Source organism: Hydra vulgaris, chromosome 03 (assembly GCF_038396675.1).
Source record: "Hydra vulgaris chromosome 03, alternate assembly HydraT2T_AEP".
In the NCBI taxonomy this organism is placed as follows: domain Eukaryota; kingdom Metazoa; phylum Cnidaria; class Hydrozoa; order Anthoathecata; family Hydridae; genus Hydra; species Hydra vulgaris.
In genome coordinates, this window is record NC_088922.1 from 25,344,891 (window position 1) to 25,368,923 (window position 24,033).

At 28.1% G+C, this 24,033-nt stretch overlaps 1 protein-coding gene across 1 annotated transcript in view; it reads left to right on the forward strand.

Annotated features, from left to right (window-relative positions):
• The window catches only part of LOC100202359 (RRP12-like protein), an 86,626-nt gene that overhangs the window by 47,082 nt on the left and 15,511 nt on the right, over positions 1-24,033 (forward strand). Inside the window, exons 17-23 of the mRNA XM_065792760.1 lie at positions 1,594-1,644; positions 2,055-2,163; positions 6,239-6,387; positions 7,639-7,703; positions 7,773-7,866; positions 7,938-8,096; positions 10,158-10,238. Coding sequence (XP_065648832.1) covers positions 1,594-1,644; positions 2,055-2,163; positions 6,239-6,387; positions 7,639-7,703; positions 7,773-7,866; positions 7,938-8,096; positions 10,158-10,238 — 708 coding nt within the window. The remainder of the gene's footprint in view (positions 1-1,593; positions 1,645-2,054; positions 2,164-6,238; positions 6,388-7,638; positions 7,704-7,772; positions 7,867-7,937; positions 8,097-10,157; positions 10,239-24,033) is intronic.

The following is a 24,033-nucleotide window of genomic DNA, read 5'->3' on the forward strand; positions in this document are numbered from 1 at the left end:
CCCAATCTGTTACAAAAGTTAGATAAGATTTAAGATTGGCACCTTGTTCTAAGCGATCAAAAAGAGAAGACCTTTTGTCAAGACAGGGGTATAAAAGTTAAGTCATCAACAAATAGAGCCGCTTTAGATATAAGGTTTTCAGAAAGATCATTTTTGTAGATAAAATAAAAAACAAAACAGGACCAAAGATAAAACCTTTTGGTCAGTTACAGTATGCGATGAGTTTTGAGTTTTTTGTATTTTCGCTTTGAGTTTGAGTTTTTTGTATTTTATTTTAGTGCTTATATTTTCTTTTTTGTAAGGATTTATTTACTCTAAACTAAAGCGCGAAAAGTTTGTTTATTGTTTGTTTTAATTACTTTTCTTAACGATTTCTTTTATTTACGCAAAACTTAAGTCTGTTTTGCACTGTTTGTTTTAATTACTTTTTTTAACTGTTTTTTTATTATTACTGCTAACCTCGTGTTTGTTTTGTGTGGACACCAAAAATAAACCCACCAACAGAAAGTAAGTTAAATAAAATGTTGTAAAAAATGATAATGATTAGATATAGTAGCTGCAAAAGAATGTAAAATACTTGGAGTAGAGTACTACAGGTTTTTATCTACGCCAGCCTAATAGTTAAAGAAGGGTTTTGAGGGTGGTCAGCAGAATTATTCTGCTAACCCTTAAAGTCTTTGTCTAATAGGCCTTTCTCAAGACATTAACTGGATGAATTGTCCAATAATGCCCACCTCTGCCCAAGATGAGCATTTTTGAGACACTATTTCCAGCTTTTGCTCAATTAAGAGCCCAAATGCAAGGGAATTTTAGCTGGATGCATTTAATATCTACCCAAGTTGAGTATCGAGACACCAGCTGGAAGCCGCTCATACATGATAAATAAACATGTTTTATGATTTACAGCTTATGGGGGGGGGGCGGTTATCCATTATAACTTAATAATTACAATTATTTTTTTATATAAAATAATTTTTTAGTATTTTATTTAAACTATAAATATTTTCATATTTTGTAGTCAATTTAAGTCAATTTTTTTAAATAGTTAAGATTTTGTAATATTTAAAGAATTTTTAGTTTTATTTAAACGATGTGGGTGGGTGGTGGTGGTTGTCAATGAAGTAAAATATCTTTTAACATAAAAATCAAAAAACAGGCAATTTTTTTAATTTTCTTCAATAAAAATGATTATAGAACATTTGAATGAAAGGTTTTACTGTGTTTACCTAGTCACCAGGCCTTCTTTTTGTATTATTATAACTAACAAAAAAGTAAAAATGTTTATCATAATGAAAGAAAATGGAAAGAAAATCTATTTCTATTCTAATAATTTGTAAAATTAATTTTTGTTTGGAATATTAGTTACTATTTTTAAAATGAGTTTATTCAAAATCTAAAATACAGCACTATTTAAATATGAGAACGGTTGTGAAAGTTATGAACAGTTTTGAAAATGAATAGAATGAGTTCAAAAAAAAAAAACAGATTTATTAATGTAATAAGTTAATCTTGATTGTACATTTTAATTATTGATAACAGACTGCCAAAGTATTTTTTTTTTGGTGCTAAATTTATGGTAGCTTATATGTTTAGATATGGGCTTTATTACCTGGATTTTGTAACAACCCTTCTGACCTGTCTTCGGTAAGACTTATTTTATGTTTTGGTTAAAGACTATATCAAGTTTCAAGTTCAAGAAGATATTTTCAAGTTTAAATAATTATTCACAAGTATATATATTCAAAAAATTGTTAATACTTGAATTTGGATCAAGTAAGTAATTATACTTTAACTAATAACCTAGAAATTATGATGTCATTGTGAAAAATGTATATAATACATATATTATATATGTATTATATACGCATATATAGTATATATTATATATGTAATATAATATGCATATTATATAGATGTATATATGCAATTATTGCAAAACATACTTTTGGTTGTTTATTGAAATTAAATTGGTTGTGACTAAATTTGAATAATACAAAGTTTTATGTAAAAAAGTTTGAAGAAAATAGTTTTATGTAGATTTTTATTTATGATAGGAGTTCAAAAACATTGCTATGATTTTGGGAACAGCTCTAACTGAACAAAAAGAACTGCGATCTGTTGTTTTACAAGCCTTGAGAATGCTCATCAGTAAAACGGTTGATGGTAAATGTATTTTTTATTATGATTTTATTTTTATTATGATTTTTTTATTATGGGAACAGGGCGCAACAAATCGTTTAAATAAATGTTGATGTTCGTTTCTTTATTTGTTGACAAATGTCTAATTTAAGATGTATGTCAAATAACAGGGCTGACAATGTGGGAAAGGGACACCCCCCCACCCCCCACCTTCCCACTTTTCTAAAGGTCTTCTTTTTTTTTAAGAGAAATTCTAGATATAGAGGATTTGTTTTCAGAAATAGATGGTTGTGCACCTCCACCTCAAAACCTGTTCATCAGCCATGAATATGCCAGTTTTATTTTCCATTCTTAACTAGTATGCAATAACATTATGACTGTAAAAAATTACTTATAAAAAAATGTATAAACTTGAAGAAATTTAAATAAAAGGAAACTAAAAATAAAATACTTTAAATGTCTTTAAAAAGTTATTTTAACATTCCTTTTTTAAGACATTTAAAAATAATAATATAAAGTTAAGTATTTAATAAGTTATTACATTTATATTATTAATTTATAATAATACTAAACATTTAGTAATAAAATATGATATTATTAGTGTTGTTAAACGCACAGTAAAAAATGAAAACTATAATAAACATAATAGTTCTATATATTCTATTAAATTATATATATTTCTGCAAATCTTGAACAATTTTTTTAAAACTTTAAAAAAGGCAAGCAAGTATTACTTTAATTTAACAATAAGAAAATGAAAAAAAAGCACCTTTTTGAAGAAAGCAATCTTTTAGCATGGTTTCTTTTAAGGTAATTGCAAATGCTTTTATTTCAACTGAAATTTTCCATGCTTTTATAAACGCATGTAAAAACCATGCTAAACATTAATTTCTTCAGTGGCATACTTAATTATTAAAAGTATTATTAGTATTAAGTATTAATTATTGAAGAAATATTAGCATGGTTTCTTTTAAAGTCATTAAAAATGCGTTTTAAATTTAAGCAACTTATCATTTTTTTATAATAGTTATTTTTTTTTTTTTTGTAATAAATAAAAAACTATCAATCGCTTAATTATTTGGAAAAAAATTGCTGAAGTTATGTGTTCGTTTTTAAAAATTTTAAGTAATTGCCAACCTTTGCAAGTAAAAGTAAGGAAATGTGACGTTGGTTTTTCTTTCTTTTTTTAACAAATGTTTGCACATTCGTCGATTTGTCGCACCCTGGGTAACAAAAAAAAAATTTTTTTTTTTTTTTTGGAATTTATATTTTGCTAATTGACCTTTTCCCCCTCTCAGTTAGGCCAGGCCTAACAATATAGTTTTTTAATTGCATTTTATTTTTAGGAATTTTTTTATAAAATATTCAAATTTACAAACGGTATATATATATATATATATATATATATATATATATATATATATATATATATATATATATATATATATATATATATATATATATATATATACACACACACACATAAATACAGCATTAGATGAACATGGGTGGCCTGCAAGGGTTTCAGTATATTCATTGACTTTCTTATAGCCTGCTGTTGCAAAGGAGTACTGCTACATCAACTAAGTGTTTGGGATGGGACAACAATCTTTTCTTTCATAATTCTTTGGTTTCTTCTTTTTTTAAAAATTAAAGTGTATGTTTTTAAATTAAGAGCACAAAAATGGTATTAGAAAATTGCAACCTTAGCTATGAACTAAGTATAGTATGTATGTATGTATGTGTGTAGGTATAGTATGTATGTGTGTATATATATTTTATATATATATAAATATATATATATATATTTCTTAAGTTTCTTTTTAGCACATATGTGTAAATATTCTTATAAACAAGACAATTTTTTAAGTTTTGTTGCAACTATTTGCTTTACTTACTTTGAATACATGTTTAAAAACATCTTCACTCAAATGAAAGTTGTTTTAGTAAATTTAGTTATGGTTTTTTTAATAAGTTTTACAATTTCAGATTTTGTCTCCAGCCAATTTGTTTTAAATCTCACAGAAATTATGCATATAGAGTAAGAAAACCTCAGTATTAATAAAGTGAACCATGTAAAAATGACATTTTCAATCAAGTTCTTTAAAACATTTCCTTTATTTTTTTATTTTTTTTTGTCTTTTGTTCTTTTTTGACATTCCTTTCATTTTTTAATTCCTTTTTAATTTTTTTTTTAAACAATATATATATTTTTAATGTTATTTACTCCTCCATGGCCGAGAGGGCCACTACTGTCAAGGAGGCTACTTAATTGTAGTTTCAATTGTCTCTCAACTTTTTAACTCCTAAACACAAACCTTGACAATCAAGGTTGCTGCATGGAGAAACAAGTTGAGGGCGCTGCTACCAGGGGTGTGGTGGGGATTGAATTTGTAATTTTTTGCTTATGAAGCGAGTGTTCTACCACTACACCACTACTAATTATATTACATATTAAATTTATTCATTTATTTTAACTGAGGATAACTACATTATAGTCAAAACATGTATTTTAAATATGTATCTAAATGTTTTTGACAAGTTTTAAAAAGGTTGTCTTGTTTATAAGAATATTTACATATTTGAGCTGAAAAGAAAACTGTAAGAAAATTGTAAACTGTATAACAGTGTAAGTTATACTGTTGATAAGTATAGATAGAAAAGTAACTTTTCAGTACTGAATCTGTTCATGGCTCCAATAAATAAAAATAAAGGATCTTAAAAATGTGTATAAAATGTTACTGAGAGTTTAGGTTTTTGCTATTTGCAAAATGTATACTGTTATGGCCAATAAGATATTGCCACTATTAATTATTATAGATTACTTATAAATGTAAAATATGCTTGCTGGCAACACACTAAACAATCACATATTGTGTAAGTGATTGCATACCAATAGAAAAATATCTTATATGCGGTAGTGGTGTCGTGGTAGAACGGTCGCTTTATATGCGAGAGGTTCTGAGTTCGATCCCCACCGCATCTCTGGTAGTACGGCGCTCAACTTGTTTCTCCGTGCAGTGGCCTTGTTTGTCAAGGTTTGTGTTTTGGATTATAGAGTTGAGATAGAGTTATGACCACAAGTAGCCTCCTCATCTGTAGTGACCTTATCGCCCTTGGGGAGGTGAATTAACAAAAAATATATATACATTAAAGTCATGTGTAATTCCTATATTATATAGTATGGCTATAATATCACTTGCTAAATGTGTAAAAGTCCAACCTAATGTAAGGTAGCAAATGTGATGAATGGTTGCTGCACATTTGAAGATACCTAAGACATAACTATTATGACATAGTTATTACGTATTATTCAATGCAGCAACAGATGGCATCAGTCTAGGAAAATCCTAAGGAAGTCTAAAATATACCACTCCAAAAACCAGCAACATGATGCATGATTTGACTGTGAAAAATATACAAATTTCAAACTCACAAATTCTTACACAATTGCTTTCTAGTCTAAATGTTAGTGCGCACACAGTTTGAAGATGTTTTGCAATGACTTTAATTTTCAATCATACTGTGCTGCATTAAACCCGTGACTTACTCAAAAAAATATTTGTGATCACTTTAAATTTCCAAAAAACACTAAGTTTGGGTAGTTAAAATGTGGCAATTTGTCATGTTCTCAGATGAAATGCAAGTTAAGCACTTTGTAGCAACAAAAAAAAAGTGTAAATGTTCTTTAGCAACCAAGCTTGCGCTTCAATCATCAATGTGTTACATCTTCTGTTAAGCTTCTGTTGAATGTGATCACTGCCAATGGTTGTGCTAGTTTACATGACTTCAAGGAAATGCAATTGCCCTATGACCAAGCAATACACTTGGTCATTATGTCATTATGAAAGTGTGGTGTCATAAAATGAAAACTGAATATTTTTGAATTAAATCTTTTTCTTTTAATAAATGTGTATGATATATGGTACTGTCTAACAGTCATTTGCTATAAATATTTAGTGGTTGAATTTTTTTGGTCATAACTGTAGATATTGTTAAATATATACAGTTTTTGATTAAATATTATATTTAATTTTAAAATTTATGTTTTCAAATAATTTTAATCAAAATGTCAATATTTTATCTGATTTTTTTCTAGAAACTGACCTGAAAGCAATCGGATATTATTCAAAAAATTATTTGCCCATATTGTTCAATCTCTACACATCTGATGATAAAGACTGTCAAGCTGTATCACTTTCTGTTTTAGAAACAATCAAAATGTTTCTTCATGTTACAGACAAAAATGTTAGTGTTTATCCACTGTTAAAAAAAAAAAAGTCTCAAAATGGGAATAGATTCTCATTCATTATAGGAGATTTAACATTTTAAATATTTTTTAAAAATTTGATCAAAAGAAGGGATTGGGCTTCCAATCGTGGAATGTGTGTGTGCGTGTGTGTGTGTTTATATATATGTATGTGTGTGTGTGTGTGTATATATATATATATATATATATATATATATATATATATATATATATATATATATATATATATATATATATATATATATATATATATATATATATATATATATATATATATATGTATATATATATATATGTATATGTATATATATGTATATATATGTATATACATATCAAATATATATATATGTATATATATATATATATATATATATATATATATATATATATGTATGTATATATATGTATATATATATGTATATGTATATATATGTATATATATGTATATACATATCAAATATATATGTCAAGTCTCCTTTTTGTATGTTATTATATAAAAATTTATTTTGTTTTAAATCTATTAAACAGGTGGACACTTTAAACCAGATTTTTATATATGCTTTTTTTGCCCCTGTAAAAGGGTCTTAAAATATGCTGACCTCCATGACATGAGGTATATTAGCACATTCAATTCTGATAACCTCAAACTTTCAGCAGGTAATTTTATTTTTCATTATCTGTAGTTATTTAAAAAAAAAAAAAAGTATGCTTAAAAAATGGTTGATGTTTCAACATTATTGAGCCTAGTTATTTTTTAAAAAAACTGTTGAAAATTTTAAACATTTTTAAAATGCTCAAATCCAAGTTCAAAAGCTCAAGAACAGTTTTTCTTTAGATCAATAAATATTAGTCTACAATAATTCACATCTTGTCAAATAATCTAATTTTTAATGGTGTTTATTAATAATTTGTTGTTAATTTATTTTTCCGTGTTTTTAATTTACATTTTGTCAGTTAAGTCACATTTTGCTGCTAATTTTGTAGGTTGACTTGTCAGTGTTAAACTTTCATCTTGTTTGTGTTTATTTATATTTTTGTGTGTTGGTTTATATTTTTATTTGCGTTTAGTCTGTAACAATTTATATTTTGTTGTTATCTTGGTATTTGTCACAATACTTATAAATATTTATACATTTAGATAATATTATTTACTAATACATTTTCTTATGATAAGAGTTTATAAATCTTTCAAGTTATAAGTTTCTATGTTTGTTTGTTGTTTTTTTTAGCTCATCAAGACTTTTGCTAAAAAGCTAATTGAAAAATTAGCAGATGATAGCTCTGCTGATAAAAAGTAATTATTAATTTTAAATCCAATTAAAAATTTGATCTACTTGTTTTTGATGTTTGTTTTGTTTTTTAGGCATCATTTAATGGATTTAGCTGTTGCCATGGTTAAGTATTCTGATGAAGAAGTTCTTAATCAATTGTTTTCCATTGCTGTAGTCAATCTTGATGTAAGAATGCACTGACACCAGTAAAGCTTAAAACGATATTTGGTGTAATAACATAATTATAATATGTTTAGAATAAAGATAAAAGTATGCAAAAGAAAGGTTATCGTATACTAGAAGAATTGTGTGATAGTAATTCAGAAGCTGCAAAAGACTTAGTTAAAGATAAGTTTACTGAATTAAAGAAAATATTTGTGGATTCTCTTTCAAGCGCAGTACCATCATCAAAAGCTGTAACTATTTTAAAATTTTTGTTTATAAAATAAATTAAATAATTTTTTTATTTATTAAAAAAAATTTTAGTTTCTAATTTACTTTCTAAATCATGTGATCACCATTGTGCTAAATACTGTAAAAATTTTGAAAAAAAGGATAAAATGTTTAACAATAAACCTAATCAGGGTTAAAATAAAAATTGAGAAATAAAAAGCATTTAAATTAGTTTTACAAAGCTTATATTATTAAGAAAATGTCTAAAATCACTAAAATGTGATTTTTACAAATTATTTAATAAGAAAAATTTTTAATAAACTCAATTTACATTTTGATATCTTTTATAAAAAATTTCATATTAAAAAATGTAATAAAAATGACCATATAAAGCGAATTTTTGTGAAGGTTATTTTGAGAAAAATTATGCAAAATTTTATTTTTTTAAGACAATGTTACTGTAAGGTGCTTTGTTAAAAGTTACTGCCGGTGTTTTAAAATTCTTCACAAATGTAATCTTTTCTTTATTCTTAAAACTCAATAAAAGCAGGAAGAATCCTGTTTTTATTACGTTTTAAGAATAAAAGTTTATAATTGTAAAGATTATAATGGGAAAGAATTTTGAAATATATTGAAATATTTGAAAAGTTTTATGGGAATTCCAAATCTGCCAAGTATGATCTGAAAATGTTTTGCTGGTTGGATCCGCTTTTTTATAGAGAAAAATGGCTAAAATATGAAGAAAAAAAAAACAGCTGCTATTATATTTTATTATAATTAGCATATAACTTCCTTTCTAATCTCAATCATAAAAGGTGTAAAGTATTTTCTTTATAGTTCATCTGTTTTAGATTTCTGAAAGAAGAAATTCCTTTTTTTCTTCTACTTTTTGATATATTTAGTTTTTTCAATTGGAATAAAGTATTCAGAGATCCATTGAAGTGCATAAGCCTTTTTTGAAACCAACAATAATAAATCCAATAAATTCAATAATTAAACAAAATTTCAAGGTTTTTGAGGTTGTTTTTTTAGAAAAAGAAAAAAAATCACAATTTGCAAAAACAATCAACTGTTGTGAGCCATCTGGAATGAAGTTTGATTAATATATAATCAAATTTTCTTTATAATGTATAAGCTTTATAATGTATAAGCTTTATGATGTATAATTTTACATAATCAATTTTAAACATGATCAATTTTTAAAATCAAGAGATAAAATCAGTAACAGAAAAATTTTAGTAGAAGGAAAACATATTTCTTTACCTATATATCTATTATATTTTTTTTAACTAAATATGGAGTTTTGTTAAAGTTCAGCGTACAAAATAGTGAACTCCATAAAAGTGTTTAAAAAAACTATTGTTTAATGATAAGTCTTTCTCTTATTTAGCTGTATTTTAGTCAATCCAAGAAAAGCATTTGCAAATTTAATGTTCACTGCTATTCAAATATCTTGATTGCTTATAAACAAATGCAGTAGTGGTGTAGTGGTAAGAGCGCTGGCTTTGTAAGCGAGAGGTTCGGAGTTTGACTCACACCACGTCCCTGGCAGTACCTCGCTCAACTTAGTTTCTCCGCACAGCGGCCTTGCTGGGCAAGGTTCGTGTTTCGGAGTTAAAGAGTTGAGAGAGGGTTGCACCACAAATAACAACTAAAAAAAAAAGAGTACCCTCCTTGACTGTAGTGCCCTCCCCCCGGGCTTTAGGGAGGTGAATAATCTAAAAAAAAAAACAAAACAAAAAAACAATTTCAGCAATCAAAATGAAAATAAGTAATAATGAACAGTATGGAATCAGTAGATGTAATCAATGATGCACTATGTCGAGGATTTTATTTTTTGATCAATTGCCTTGACTTTGAAAAAAATCTTAAATAAAAATAAAGCAAGTTGAAAATCTGCGGCTTTTATGATAAATTAGCTAATTGGCTGCTCTGTTTTTTCTTTTAAAAAGGAAAGGTTTTTTTTCAAAGTTTGAGTTAGCTAGTCGTCGCTAGAAAGTCACATTTAATATTGCATGTCTCAATTAATTGCTTTCAAAGTAAATGTTTATTTGAATTAATGATTTTTTTATATATATATTTAGCCTCGGTTGCGCTGCATTTCATTACTTATAAAAAAGCTTGATTCAAGTCAAAAAGATTTTTTGATAACAGTAATCCCTGAGGTAAGCTTTTGTGTATTAATTGCTTTAAACCTTACTATGTAATATAATATTGTAAATAAAATTGAGTTATAATATAATTTCTAATATCATTTTTAAATTTTAATTTTTGTAAATATTCTAAATACTATAATAAGTATTATAAGTCTAAAACCAAAATCAAAATGTGTTAAAGTCTGTTAAATGTTGTAAAGTCTGTTAAATGTTGTTAAGTCTGTTTTAAATGTTGTAAAGTCTGTTTTAAATGTTGTAAAGTCTGTTAAATGTTGTAAAGTCTGTTAAAGCTTATTTCTGTATTTATTATGTGTGTTATTATGTGTCAAAATTATGTTTGTGTGTATCTTTTTTTTTCTGTTTGAAAATCAGGACTTGTGATGGAAATTTTTCTTTTCTCCTATTTCCAATATTTTTTGCATCACAAATTCACTTTCTGATTTGTTATGGCTGCAGAACATAGTTTGCAGCATGTTTTTAGCATGAATGGGTGGAATAGCAAAAATAGCTTTTACTGTATTTTGAATTAACTTGCTCTAATTTTTGACCAGAGATAGCTGGCATGATGTGCAGGCATCTCTCAATCTGTTTTTGCTATTTTTAGATAAATATTTAAATCAATTAATAATAGTATTTAAAAATAAAAAGTTTTAGAAAAAAAATGTTTTATTTTTAAATCCTGAACTACTTTTTAATATTAATATAGCATAATATATGCAGTAGTAATGTAGTTGTAGAGTGCTTGCTTTGTAAGTGAGAAGTTCACAGTTTGATCTCTATTATGTTCCTGGTAGTACTGAACTCAACAAATGGGACAAATGACCATATCTTAATTTGACAACCACATTTATGGTTGCTAAAGAATAATAAAATTATGGAACCTTTTTTCCAGCTTTTTTTTTTCTTTCTGGAACTTAAAAATGAAAAGAGTTTATTATCTTATGAAAATCATTTACACAAACAAAAAATACTACCTTTAATTAACACTTCCTATTTAAAAAAACACAAGACAATGGTAACTCTTAGCAACATAAACTCAATTTCCTTTTTACAAAAATAAAAAAAATTTTATAGAAAAATTTGTTTTATAACCCTTTATTGTTCACTGTTGCCATATGGCAACAAAATCTTTAAACTAATTCTAATTGATTCTTGTTCAATATAATATCAATTTAATGATTTTTTTGCAAACTTGAATTTGTTTTTTGTACTAAAGTAAATGTTGTGACTTTAGTGCTAATGGAAAATGGGGTGTATTTACCATTCTTTTCGGGTTGTTTTTGTAAGGAAAAAGTTACCTTATTAGACTAGCTTAATGATAATGATGATGTTGATGATGATGATTACAATGATAATGAGGATGTTATAGCAGGCGATTCTAGAAATAAAATGTGGGGGGTGGGGAGGCAAACTGAAAATGTCTAAAATACCCGACTGTGTGACTATATTCCTCAAAAAATTGACTATAACTTGAAAATCACCTTCTTTGAGGGGAGTGTACTCCCTAGAAAGGGGGTGTACAACCCCACTATTATCATCATTCAGAGGCAATTCTGTGTGTTAGGGGGGTTCACACTCTCACTCCCCTCCACTCACACACACATATAGTTGCCTCTGAATAATGATGATAATGTTGATAATAATGATGAAAGAAGCAAAAAAAGCTTTTTAAGTTTGCAAGCGATACTACATATGCATTTACATTTCAAAAAAAGCCCTGAGCGCTCTACCAGTTGGAAGACCATCAAAAGGTTGAAAATAAACCTCTAAATAAGCACAGTTGTAAAGCTTCATTGCCTTTGCCAATTGCGGTAGTGATGTAGTGGTCAAGCGCTCGCTTCATAAGTGAGAGGTTCCGAGTTCAATTCCCACCACGTCCCTGGTAGTACCGCGCCCAACTTGTTTCTCCGCGCAGCGGCCTTGTTCGTCAAGGTTCGTGTTTCGGAGTTATAGAGTTGAGAGAGGGTTATAACCATTATTAAGTAGTCTCCTCATCTGTAGTGGCCTTCTTGGCCTTGAGAAGGTGAATAACAAATAAATAAATAAAATTAGTGATGTACGCAATGTTTTAAATCATTAGCCAGAAAAACCACACTCTGCTACAAAAATAAAAATTTCCCTAATTTATTGTAACTACAATAGTTTTTAGATCATAAATGAAAGGGTTCCTTCCAGTTTTGGGGTCATAATTTCTAAAAAAACATTACTTGAACCTTGATTTTGGTGAATGACTTAAGAATATATTATGTGAACATTCAGTAAAGTTTTCAGAGCTATAGCACAATTATTTTATGAAATATATTGTTTGAAGTTGAAGCAAAAGTCAGAAAAACATCTTTGAGAATGATTAATGAAATGCTTGATGTTTTAGGGCATGTTTTTAGCCTCCTAATAATTTACAGAATTTTTTGTTTTGTTTTTTTTTATTTCACCTCCTCAAGGCCAAGAACGTGAAATAACAAAAACTACAGATTAGGAGGCTACTTAATTGTGGTTATAACTCTCTCTCAACTCTATAACTCCGAAACACGAACCTTGACAAATAAGGCTGCTGCACAGAGAAACAAGTTGAGCACGATACTACCAGGGAGGTGGTGGGGATCAAACTCGGAACCTCTCATTTATAAAGCGAGCGCTCTACCATGACACCACTACCGCATATCAAAAGAAGATACGATATGATATGGGAAAAACATAATTATACATCACAAATAAGTGTTTAAACAATAAAAAATGATTTGTTTGAAAGAAAATAACCGTTGCTATCTTGCTAAGGAAACCTTTTTTTTTTTTTACATGTATGTAAAAGCACAAGTAAACTACTCATAATTAAAAGTTTTCAAAATTTAAATACTGAGCATGAAAGAGCAATACATTCTAAACAAGAAACAGTTTTTGATTTTTTGTTTTTTATGATTATTTTTTTTCTATAGGAATCATCTCAAGTAACCTCATGATTCCATAACATTTTTACTAAGTGGAATAAAATGTAATAATTAAGGTATTGCAATATCTCACCAAACTATTGAAGTATCAAAAAACACCGAAATATTGGTAGTAATGATATTAAAAGTGCTGTATCTAAAAACACAATTTCAATATTGAGTGTTTGAAAGTGAATTTTTTCCAATAATGAAAATTGTTCCCATTACTACTGAAGTCTCTTTTGCCACTACCGAACTCAATATCAAAAATTAAAAAAAAATTGATAATAATAATACAAATTTTTTGAAATAAATTTAATTAAAAATATTTTGTCCTAAATTAAAAAACTTCAAAACATAATCATTTTACCTGAACATTTGACATTTTATTAAAATTAAATTATGTAAATTTAATTTAAAATAATTCTCCATTAAAATTTTTATTAAAATTGAATACACCAATTCAAGCCGCGTTACGGAGAATATTAAAAAAAAACTGGATCGAGTTTATGAGGGAAATAAATCAAGTCAGCTTGTAATTCTTGAGTAAACGAAGTATAAACAAACAACATAAACTAAGCCAATAATCTTTTAAACAAATATAAAACATATATAGATCAAAATGGATTATGATATAGTATGTAGTATGAAAGTTAAAGAATTGAAGTCTTATTTACGTCTTCGTGGCTTGAAGATATCTGGAAAGAAAGAAATTCTTGCAGCTCGAGTATATTGTGCAATGGAAAATAATGTTATGCCTATTAAAACAGCTGAAGAGGTGGAACATGATATAAATACTGAGTACAAAAAAAAACTTTTTATTAACGGTGTTGAATTACCTGATCCTTTTAAGCTCAGTAATGGCTGGTTATCAGAAGACAAAGACCTAACTTGTTGGCCAATATTATATCCTGATATACACAATTATTTATTATTTAACTCTGCTGAAATAGCCAGTAAAAACTTAAGTAACTACAAAACGTGTAAAGCCTATAGTTACTTTAAATGTGGCTGGCTTGAACCTTTATTTTACCATCAAGTTGGAATAGAAAGTGAATACTGTTATTTAAAAGGGAACTGTAGGAAATCTGAAAAAATTAATGATCCCTTTCACAAGCTATGGATTATTTTTAATAAAAAAACTGCTAAAATAGTTTCTGCACATTGTACTTGTCTAGCTGGTTTATCGCAGACATGTAATCATGTTGCTGCAACCCTCTTTCAAATTTAGGCTGCTGTTAGAAATGGTTTGACGAATGTAGCTTGTACTAGTTCAAAATCAGAGTGGCTTCCCAACCGCAGCATAGTAGCTCCATCAAAAATATGTGACTTAAAATTTGATCGTGATGAATTTGGTAGGCGTGGAAGAAAAAAGCGTTCCCTAGTATCAAATGAAAAGCGTAATTACAACCCATTAGTTAACTGTGGCCTAAAAAATTTAAATTTAACAGACATAGCAAAAGCAATTGAAACTGTTGCTCCTCATAGTATCATAACTTCTGTTGTACGTAAACCTGACATTTATTATATGGAAGAATTAATTGTGTCTTCAAATGTTATCAAACCTACAATTTTGACCATGGATGATATTATTGTTATGTCAGACAATAAATTTTCCTTCAGTGAAAACATGAAAACAAATATGACTCAAATAATTGTTACTGATATAGAGCATATGACTGTAGGTCAAAGCACAAATGAGCTTTGGTTTAATTTTCGAAAGCGAGTTATAACTGCTTCAAAAGCTCATGATATTCTAAAAAAAATTGAAAAAAATAACATGGGCATTAAAGTTGATATGTGGTCATTACACCAAAGTATTTCAGGGCTAACATTTGTGAACCCAGATATACCTGCATTAAAGTATGGGAGAGCAATGGAAATTGAAGCAGCAAAGCAGTTTTTTGAAGTGATGAAATCTCTTCATCAAAATTTAACTGTAAATGAATGCGGATTATTTTTAGATGTTGAAATGCCCTATATAGGTGGAAGCCCTGATAGAGTAATCAGATGCTCGTGTTGCCCACCAGCATGTTTAGAAATAAAAAGCCCATTTTCAATTAACCATACAACACCACAAGATCCAAATATATCTCTTCCTTATGTTAAAAAAAATTTAAATAATAAGTTTGTCATTAATAAAAAACATAGATATTATACTCAATGTCAGGTTCAAATGGGAACTGCTAAGATGAACAATTGTTATTTTATGGTATGGACAGCTCATGGGTATATAATTGATAAAGTTGCATTTGATGAAGCTAGTTGGTTGAGTATGAAAGTTGATTTTTTTAAATACTACAACGATCATTACTTAAAAACTGTCTTAGTAGATTTTTCTACTAACTGATTGGAACAAAATTGTAAAATCTTTTTTTTTAATTATAAAATCCTTCTTATATTTAAATTGGTATTTTTATTGAGTTTAGAAAAAGAAACAATAACTTATTGTCTTATTACAAGATCCAAATAATGGTGTACAAATATTTAGGTAAAGAAAATACTGAAAATCAAAATGGTTATTCAAGCTATTTATAATAGTAAAAAGCAGTAGTAGTGTGAAACATATATATTCATTAAAAGTGCACGGTGGTGTCCGGCATCCCTTACAAGTAATTAAAAAAATTTACAATTTTAATACTCTCGCGTGCTTACTATTGAGTCCTTAATACAAGGGGAGGGAATTAAAGTGTGGGTGGGAATTTTAGTCCAGATCTAACAAACTGGAGGTTTTTATTAAAAAGTGGATGGGAAAATTTAACAAAAATCTCAATCAAGACTCAAGAGTAATTGTAGAGGGGCTTTTAATAATTTTCAGAAAATTTTCCTACCCACAAATCTTATTAATTTTTACTTGCTGAAATGTCAAAAATAAGAAAAATATTCAGTGTAAACCGGCCTTAAAAAATGGATAATATAATATCATTCACAGATAAAAAATAAAACTTTCAGTGTAATCAGATTTAAAAAATTGTCAATCTATAAAAAAATCATGTGTGTTGTGTAAAACAAAAAAATTACCATCTGACCTTTAATTAAGATCCCCCTGTTTATTAGATCTGGACTAAAATTTCCCCACCCCCTTGTATTAAGCACGCGTGACTAATACTAAATTAAAAATTATGTTTTAAACTTTTAAGCTTGAATTATTTTTTTATTAAAGTAGGCTTTAAATTGCATAAAGCTGCACACGATAAAATAATATCATCCATATGATGAAGCATAGAAATGGGTAATACATTTTTTAAGATTCAAAAAGTTTTTATTCGATTTATGGCCCTTTCAATGTGACTTCTTAAGTTCGCAACATCAGTAGTCTTCTTGCATTCAGTTGCAGTCATTTGACTCTTTACTCTTGCACCTGGTGGAACTGATAAACTGCAATAACGGAATAATAGTTCTTCTCTTATTTGAAATCCTCTGTCTGCCATCACCTCGTCGCCTCTTTCCAACAGATTGTAAAAACCACTGTCACTTGTAATAAATTTATCTGATGCTCTTCCACCGTAACATTTAGATAGAAACGTTATGTACCCATTTGGTGCTATACCAATTAATACCTTGACAGTGTTGTGGTGCTTGTAATCAGACCAAGTCACTGCTTGGTTGTAAAGGGACTTTGGATGTTCAATAAATATTTCAAAACAATCAAGAATCACTCTACACTTGTGATGCTTTGCTTTCACAAAGGACTCTGGTAAGTTTTTTTTTATGACTTCACTTGGGAGCCAAACAATAATAGCATTTCCGAGAATATAAGCAATAATTCTAATAAAAGTGGTAAATATATTAGAACACAAAGCTTTTGAAATGTCAAAACGATCAGCAATATCTTCATTTAATAAACCTAAGCGCAACCTCATAAGTGTCATTTAAAATTCTTCTTTGTGTGATAACAGTTTACATTTAGATATAGATTTTAGTTGTTTAACTTTGCTACGTGAATGTTTTGGGTCTCTCCAATAACGAATGGAGGGTAAAAATGGTTTTAAACCAAAAATAACATTAAAAATAGCAATCCAAGATATACCAGTATAAAAGTTCATTCTTTTATCATTGTTAACTAATCTCCAAGAGAATTTTTGTTTAAGCTTGACTGTTTGTTTTATTTTTGACTTTTTAAATTGATTAGTAAGGCTATTTACCTTACTAACATAAGAGGTGATAAGTGAAGATTTGTATTCACATGAAGTACAATAGTTAAGTTGTGGTAAGCTCAATAAATACGTATGGTCTGATAATATAGGTGATAAAACATCAGCATTAAAACTAAGACTTGAAAACTCTGTGACAATATTTTTTTCAGTCAACAAAGGTTCTACAGGTTGCATTTTACTAGAACATGGTAAAGAAGTGATTGGGTGCTTCATTAAAGTTCTTCTAGGTTTTTTTTGTTCAGGTTGATAAAAACCCATTTATTGTTGGATTAGGGTTCATAACAGTTAGAATTTTATCAACAAAATGATCAGAGCATACTCTATCTGCAGCTCCTGGTTTCCATGCACTTCCTTTTTTATTTCCTTCTTGTCTAAGCTGACTAATCCATTGTTCTCTTTTTATGCTATTTCTTTTAAAACTAGGGAAACAATACATTCGAAATGGTGCCTCACATCCACACTCGGAGAGTATCTTCCCTTCGTGTTGAAAACACGTTTTATCTTATAACTTTTCTAGCTTATAGGAACTATTGGTACATCCTATAACAGCACAGTTAACTTTCATCTTATATATTTTATTACTAATTTGCAACTGAGAAAATAAATATTTACCCTTCTAAATTCGTTCCAGGACTTTTTCATGCGCGATATTAATAATGGCAGAAGTTCGCTTGAACTCGTGTATTATACAGTACAATCTCTCTAAATCGAATCTCCTTAATTTGAATATCTCCTTAATTCGAATATCTCCATAATTTCGATTAAATGCAAAGTCACCATGAAATGCATTTAAGAAAAATCGACTTTCTATAATTCAAAAATCTCTCTAATTCGAACTTTTATTTTTCCCTATAAAATTCGAATTAGAGAGATTCTACTGTATTAAGTAAATTTCATAAAATAATTAATTTTCAATTATTTTTATGGTTTAACTTTTTTTTGCAGAGGTTATTTTTTTAAAATAAAATTTACAGGTCTGTCTAAAAAAATTAATTGTGAGAATAACATTGTTTTATTGTTTTGAAGAAAGTGACATCTTAAGAGTTGACAATGCCAAGAGCAAGTCCTTATTGGACCTGCTCTTGGCATTCTTGGCAACTCTTAAGATGTCACTTTCTTCAAATGTCCATTTTCATTTTTTAAAAAAAATGAAAATGGACATTTCTTCTTATTGCAAAGTAAAAACAAAATTCTCCTCAAATGATAAGCGACAGCTCATAGCAGACTTAGAAATCATGAAATATTTGTGCACATCAAATTTACCATTTACACATGCTGCTTCCGATGGGTTCAAAGATCCTATGGGTTTCACAATGCCTGAAGTTAATTTTAAAGCACCCTCCACATATTCAAGGAGCAAGTTACCCATCTTATACCAAAATATCAGAGACAATTTTGATTATTATGAAAAAGGATTTAGCAAATGTTGATGCTGTTGGTTTCACAACGGATCTGTGGTCAAGTAGAAGCAATGATGCATAAGCTGCTTTAACTTTGCACTACATAAACTCTAACTATGAGCTTAAGTACTTTTTGCTTGGATGTGTTGCATTCCCCGAGCGATACACTGGAGATAACATTGCTCTCAAAACAGGCATAATCATCAGTGAAATACCTTTTAAGCCAGACTGCAAAATGATGTGTGTCTCTGATAGTGCTGCTAACATGTTGTCAGTAATGAAGAAATCATCAATGATCAATGAAAATACTACTTGTATTGCACATATTCTCCACTTGGTAATAACACAAGGTGTCAGTTCTGTAAAGAAAGTTAATGAGACATTCCAAGCTTGCAAAAAGCTTGCTTCAAGAACACACAAGTCAATTGCTAATCAGAGAAGAATCTTTGATGCCTGCAGATAAGAAAAAATCAACTTTAAAAAAATCATCACACCATGCGAAACAAGATGGAATAGTTGGTTTATGTGCATGATCTTTATTTTACATCTCAAACCAGCATTGGAAGCTATTACAAATAGCAACTTAAATACTGATGACATTTTAAGATCCCTTATCCCTACGCAAGAGCGTTTTGAAATGATTAAAAAAATTGTTCCAATTTTACAAGTGTTCAGTGACTTCAGATGTTGTGTCTTCAGAAAAGTATCATACAGCTCATCTAATTATTCCTGGCTTGTTTGATATTCAAGAAAAAATTAAACTATTAATTTTACCAAGCGTAACTAATTTAGTCCAAACTACTATCAAATTTCAGCAAAAGGTTTCCAGAGTGTGCCTCAGGTTTGAGCAACAATGCATTAGCTCATTTCCTTGACCCCAAATTTAAAGGTCACTTACTACCAAGATTTGGAAGAGAGAGTTTTACTATTTCACAGTTAAAAAGATGTGCTTTAGGAGATGAGCAAGCCCAAGTGATGCAACATTTACCAGCAGCAATCACACCTCAAGAGCAACAAGACCTTTCCCCAGCTGAAATGGAAGCATACAAGTGACTAGGCTTTCAACCAAAAAATTTTGACATTTTAAATTGGTGGAAGATTCACTCTCCTCAACTACCTCTTTTGGCAGGAGTAGCAAGAAAAGTTTTGTGTATTCCAGCATCGTCAATGTCATCTGAGAGAGTGTTTTCACAAGCAGGACACATTGTTACATGCAAAAGAACATTGTTAAAATCAGACACAGTTGAAAAACTTGTTTACATTAAACAAAACATTTCAAAAGCTGTTATTAAGAAGTGGTCAGTTAAAGAAGACGAGCAGAACATTGATGAAGACTTTGATTTGTACTTTCATTATAATTTTCTGGTTTAAATAATTTAGTTTACTTTATTAAACACTTTCAAAAGATACTGTTCAATACCGAACTTTTGAAAGTGTTGATATTTAAAAAACTTACTTTCAATTTCAATATCATAACTTCGGTAGTGACTGGTTATTAATACTGACCAGAATATAATATCAACTTTTCTCACTACCGCAATCCCTTAGTGATAATAAAATTTAATTTTATTTAACTAAATGATTTAATAACTGTTTTATAATAATTTTTATCTATGTAGCTATTCACTGTTATTGTTTAGGGAGTTGACAAAACTCCTTAAATAATAATAAAAAAAATAAAAGGTTTTTATCTCTGAATCGATTTACTAGTTCAAATAATATTTTGTTTAAAATAAATAAACAATAAACCAGAAGAAACAAAAAACATAAAATTAATGTCTTTATTTTAATATAAAAGGGTTTCACTTCATAGAATTTAGAAAAAATCAAAGTTTAAAAATTATTTCAAGATATAATCCAAGCTTAATGACTTCGAAACATAAGTATTAAAAAGTTCAAAACTTTGAGGTTTACTTATGTCTACTAAGCAAATAAAACATTAAAAGTTATATCCATTATAAGAATTTAGTCCCTCATCCAATACCGAACTAACAATTGCACCTCTTTTGCAAAGTAACAATAAATTAACTAAAGCACTACACTATCATATTAATATAAAAATAATAGGAAAAAGTTTGAAACTTTGATATTTACTAATGTCTATTAAGACAAATCAACTTAACCACTATCATATTGATATAAAAATAATAGGAAAAAGTGTGAAACTTTTATATTTACTTATGTCTACTAAACAAATAAATCAACTTAAGCTTAATCATATTGATATAGGAAATAGGATCAACTTTAAAGTATTAACTGAATGCTTTTGAATTTGATTAGGTTTTAACTATTGAGACGCTTCTAAATTAAAATAATGTTATTTTTATGCTTTTATTATCATGCGTTAAGTTTGTTTAACTTTCAGTTTATGGTTTGTTTATTTTTAATTTTCTGTTTAAGTTAGTTTGGTTTTTTTTATTGTGTTTTTTAAATGTGCATGTTATTAGAATATGTAAAAAAACTGTTGCCAAGTTGTCAAAAAAAAATATTGAGGGTAGTTCAAATTTGTTTACAATGCATTTTTGCATCTTGCTCAAAAGAGAAAAGATCATCAGAAGACCCAGTTGTGGTTCCACCTTATTTTTGGGCTGTCTAGATTTCTTTGAAATTAGTAACCACAGGTGTTATTTTCTAGCAAACAGAAAACAAGATTCAGCTAACCACTTTTTAAATAGTTTATCAGTCCTCCAAATCCAGGTTTGCATTCTACAATATAAATATAATTAATTAGGCCGTATGTTCTTAAAAGCCGCTGAAACCTAAAAAAAAGCTAAAAATTTGTCAAGTATAAACAGCTTCTCTCAGCATGTCTATATTGCTCACCATGACTGAGTCAAGCTCAGCATGGTGAGCAATTAAGTTGCCAAAAAAAATTGGCAGATAGAGCATCCTGGAAAAGAAACAATGTAACAAGGGTTTTAGTCTACATTTATCACCATTTTATCACCACTTCTATTCAAAGTATTAGATAAGGAAATGATGAAAGCCAAACAAACAGAAAGTTCCCATCTTACTCGTAAAATCTAGAAAGGAGGCTTTCTACAAAACAGTAATGGAACACATCTGCTCATAACGAGCAGATGTAAACTGTTTTAAATTTTTCATTTAAAAAAAAGCATTAGTCATTTCACTTGATTAAATTATATCTTCTATCAGTATTACTTATATATTACTTATTACAATTCATCAATCAATACATCATTATTTAATGTTCTGTAAAAAACAAAAAAAACAAGCTTTGCCGCTTTTACCACTCTCATCCTGTTTCTTAACTTGGTTTAAGCCACATATATATAATATATATATATATATATATATATATATATATATATATATATATATATATATATATATATATATATATATATATATATATGTATATATATATAGCTTAAAACAAGTTAAGAAATAAGTTGAGAGTAGTAAAAGTATTTATGTGTGTATAAATATATATATATTATTTCAATTCACCTCCCCAAGGCCACTGCATTCAAGGCTACTTTAGTTGTGATTACAGCCCTCTCTCAAATCTATAACTCTGAAACACAAACCTTGATGAATAAGGCTGCTGCACGGAGATACAAGTTAAGACCAGCAGCGTCCTTGTTTGTCAAAATTCTTTTTTGGTTTAGGAATAGTATTTAATTTTTTAACAGTAAAAAAAAGCAGAAAAACAGGCATTTAAAAAAATATTTTTATTTTATCTTAACGTTTTTTTTTTTTTTTAAATTAATTTTTATATTATTTTAATATTTATTTAATAATTTAGTTACTTAAACAAATGTGTGAAATTATAAAATATGTTGCTGCATTTTAAAAATAATATATTGCAAATTTAATATACATGAGAAATTACTTTTCAGAATCATCTTTATGTTTTTAAATACATGCATTCATATTAATTATTTACATGAAAGATATAGTTTGATTTGTAAATTTAAAATTGATTAAAAAATATTGCTTTTGTTTAAATTGATATTTTTCAAATGGTTTAAACCATTTGGTCCAAACCTATCAATCCTGAATGAATCGTTAATCAAACAATTTGGTTGTTGTTTCGAAGCGTTAAATGTCCATCTTGTCATCAATACAATCTCTCAATATTTGCTTTCAACTTTAAAGGATTGCCCCAAAATCATTATATGGGGTGCCATTGAAACCAATCAAAATGATGTTTTATGTTTCCTAAGACCACAATAAATAGCTACATTTACTTTGGAATACTTTTATAAAAATGTAAAATGTTCATTAACATTATTAATACTCACAAATTTCAGCATGATGGAGTACCCTGTCCAAGGGCCAAGCTTGTAAGCAGTTAATTACAAGAGAATAGGAGTGAGGTCATTGGCCCCTTGTCTAGTAATTTACCAGGCCTAAATCTCATTGAAATATGCTTGAATATTTTTTCTAATAAAGTATAGAAACTGAGATCCTTATCTTCTGATGATATACAACAAAATATTAAGAAGCTATAGATTCAACTTATGACTTTTGAATATTTGAGAAAGCTTATCCTCTCTATTTCTACTTCCATAGCTAATTGTTTGAAAGCTCAAGCTCAAAGCTCTTATCTTTTATATATATATATATATATATATATATATATATATATATATATATATATATATATATATATATATATATATATATATATGTGTGTGTGTGTATATATATATGTGTATATATATATATGTGTGTGTGTGTGTGTGTGTGTGTGTGTGTGTGTATATATATGGGCATTCCATTTTTAACTTATGTTACACGCGCAACAACTTTATCAAATATTTACCTAATTAAACTGTAAATGAAACTTTTAGCTATTTTGTAAGGAAGCTGTTAGTCTAAAGAATAAAATAAGCTAAAAAGTTTTGCATCTGGCCAAAAAAGGGAGAACTTATTACTGAAAATGTCATTAACTTACATTACATGGAAAACAAGGTAAAAAAATTGTTTTAACTTTTAGCTCAGATTTCTACAAATCAGTAAAGGGGTTTGTATTTGAAACTTTTACAAGATGTTAAGAATTCTATGCCAATTTAAAAAAATATAAAACTTTATCAGAGGTGACTAGCTAAGGAAAATAAACTTTTTTTTTTGATACTATATATTTAACTTACATTATCAAGCGATATTTATTGTGGATTTTTTATATCTATTATTCAGAGTTAGAGTTACGTAACAAAAGCGTTGCAAAAGTATTAATTCGTTCATTAAAAATAATTAACAAAAGAAATTTTAAAAAACTGGTGGCTCTTCCTGAGTGATTTTTCATAACATTTATGAAAGTTATCTAATGGACAACAGTTTTTACACAAGACCA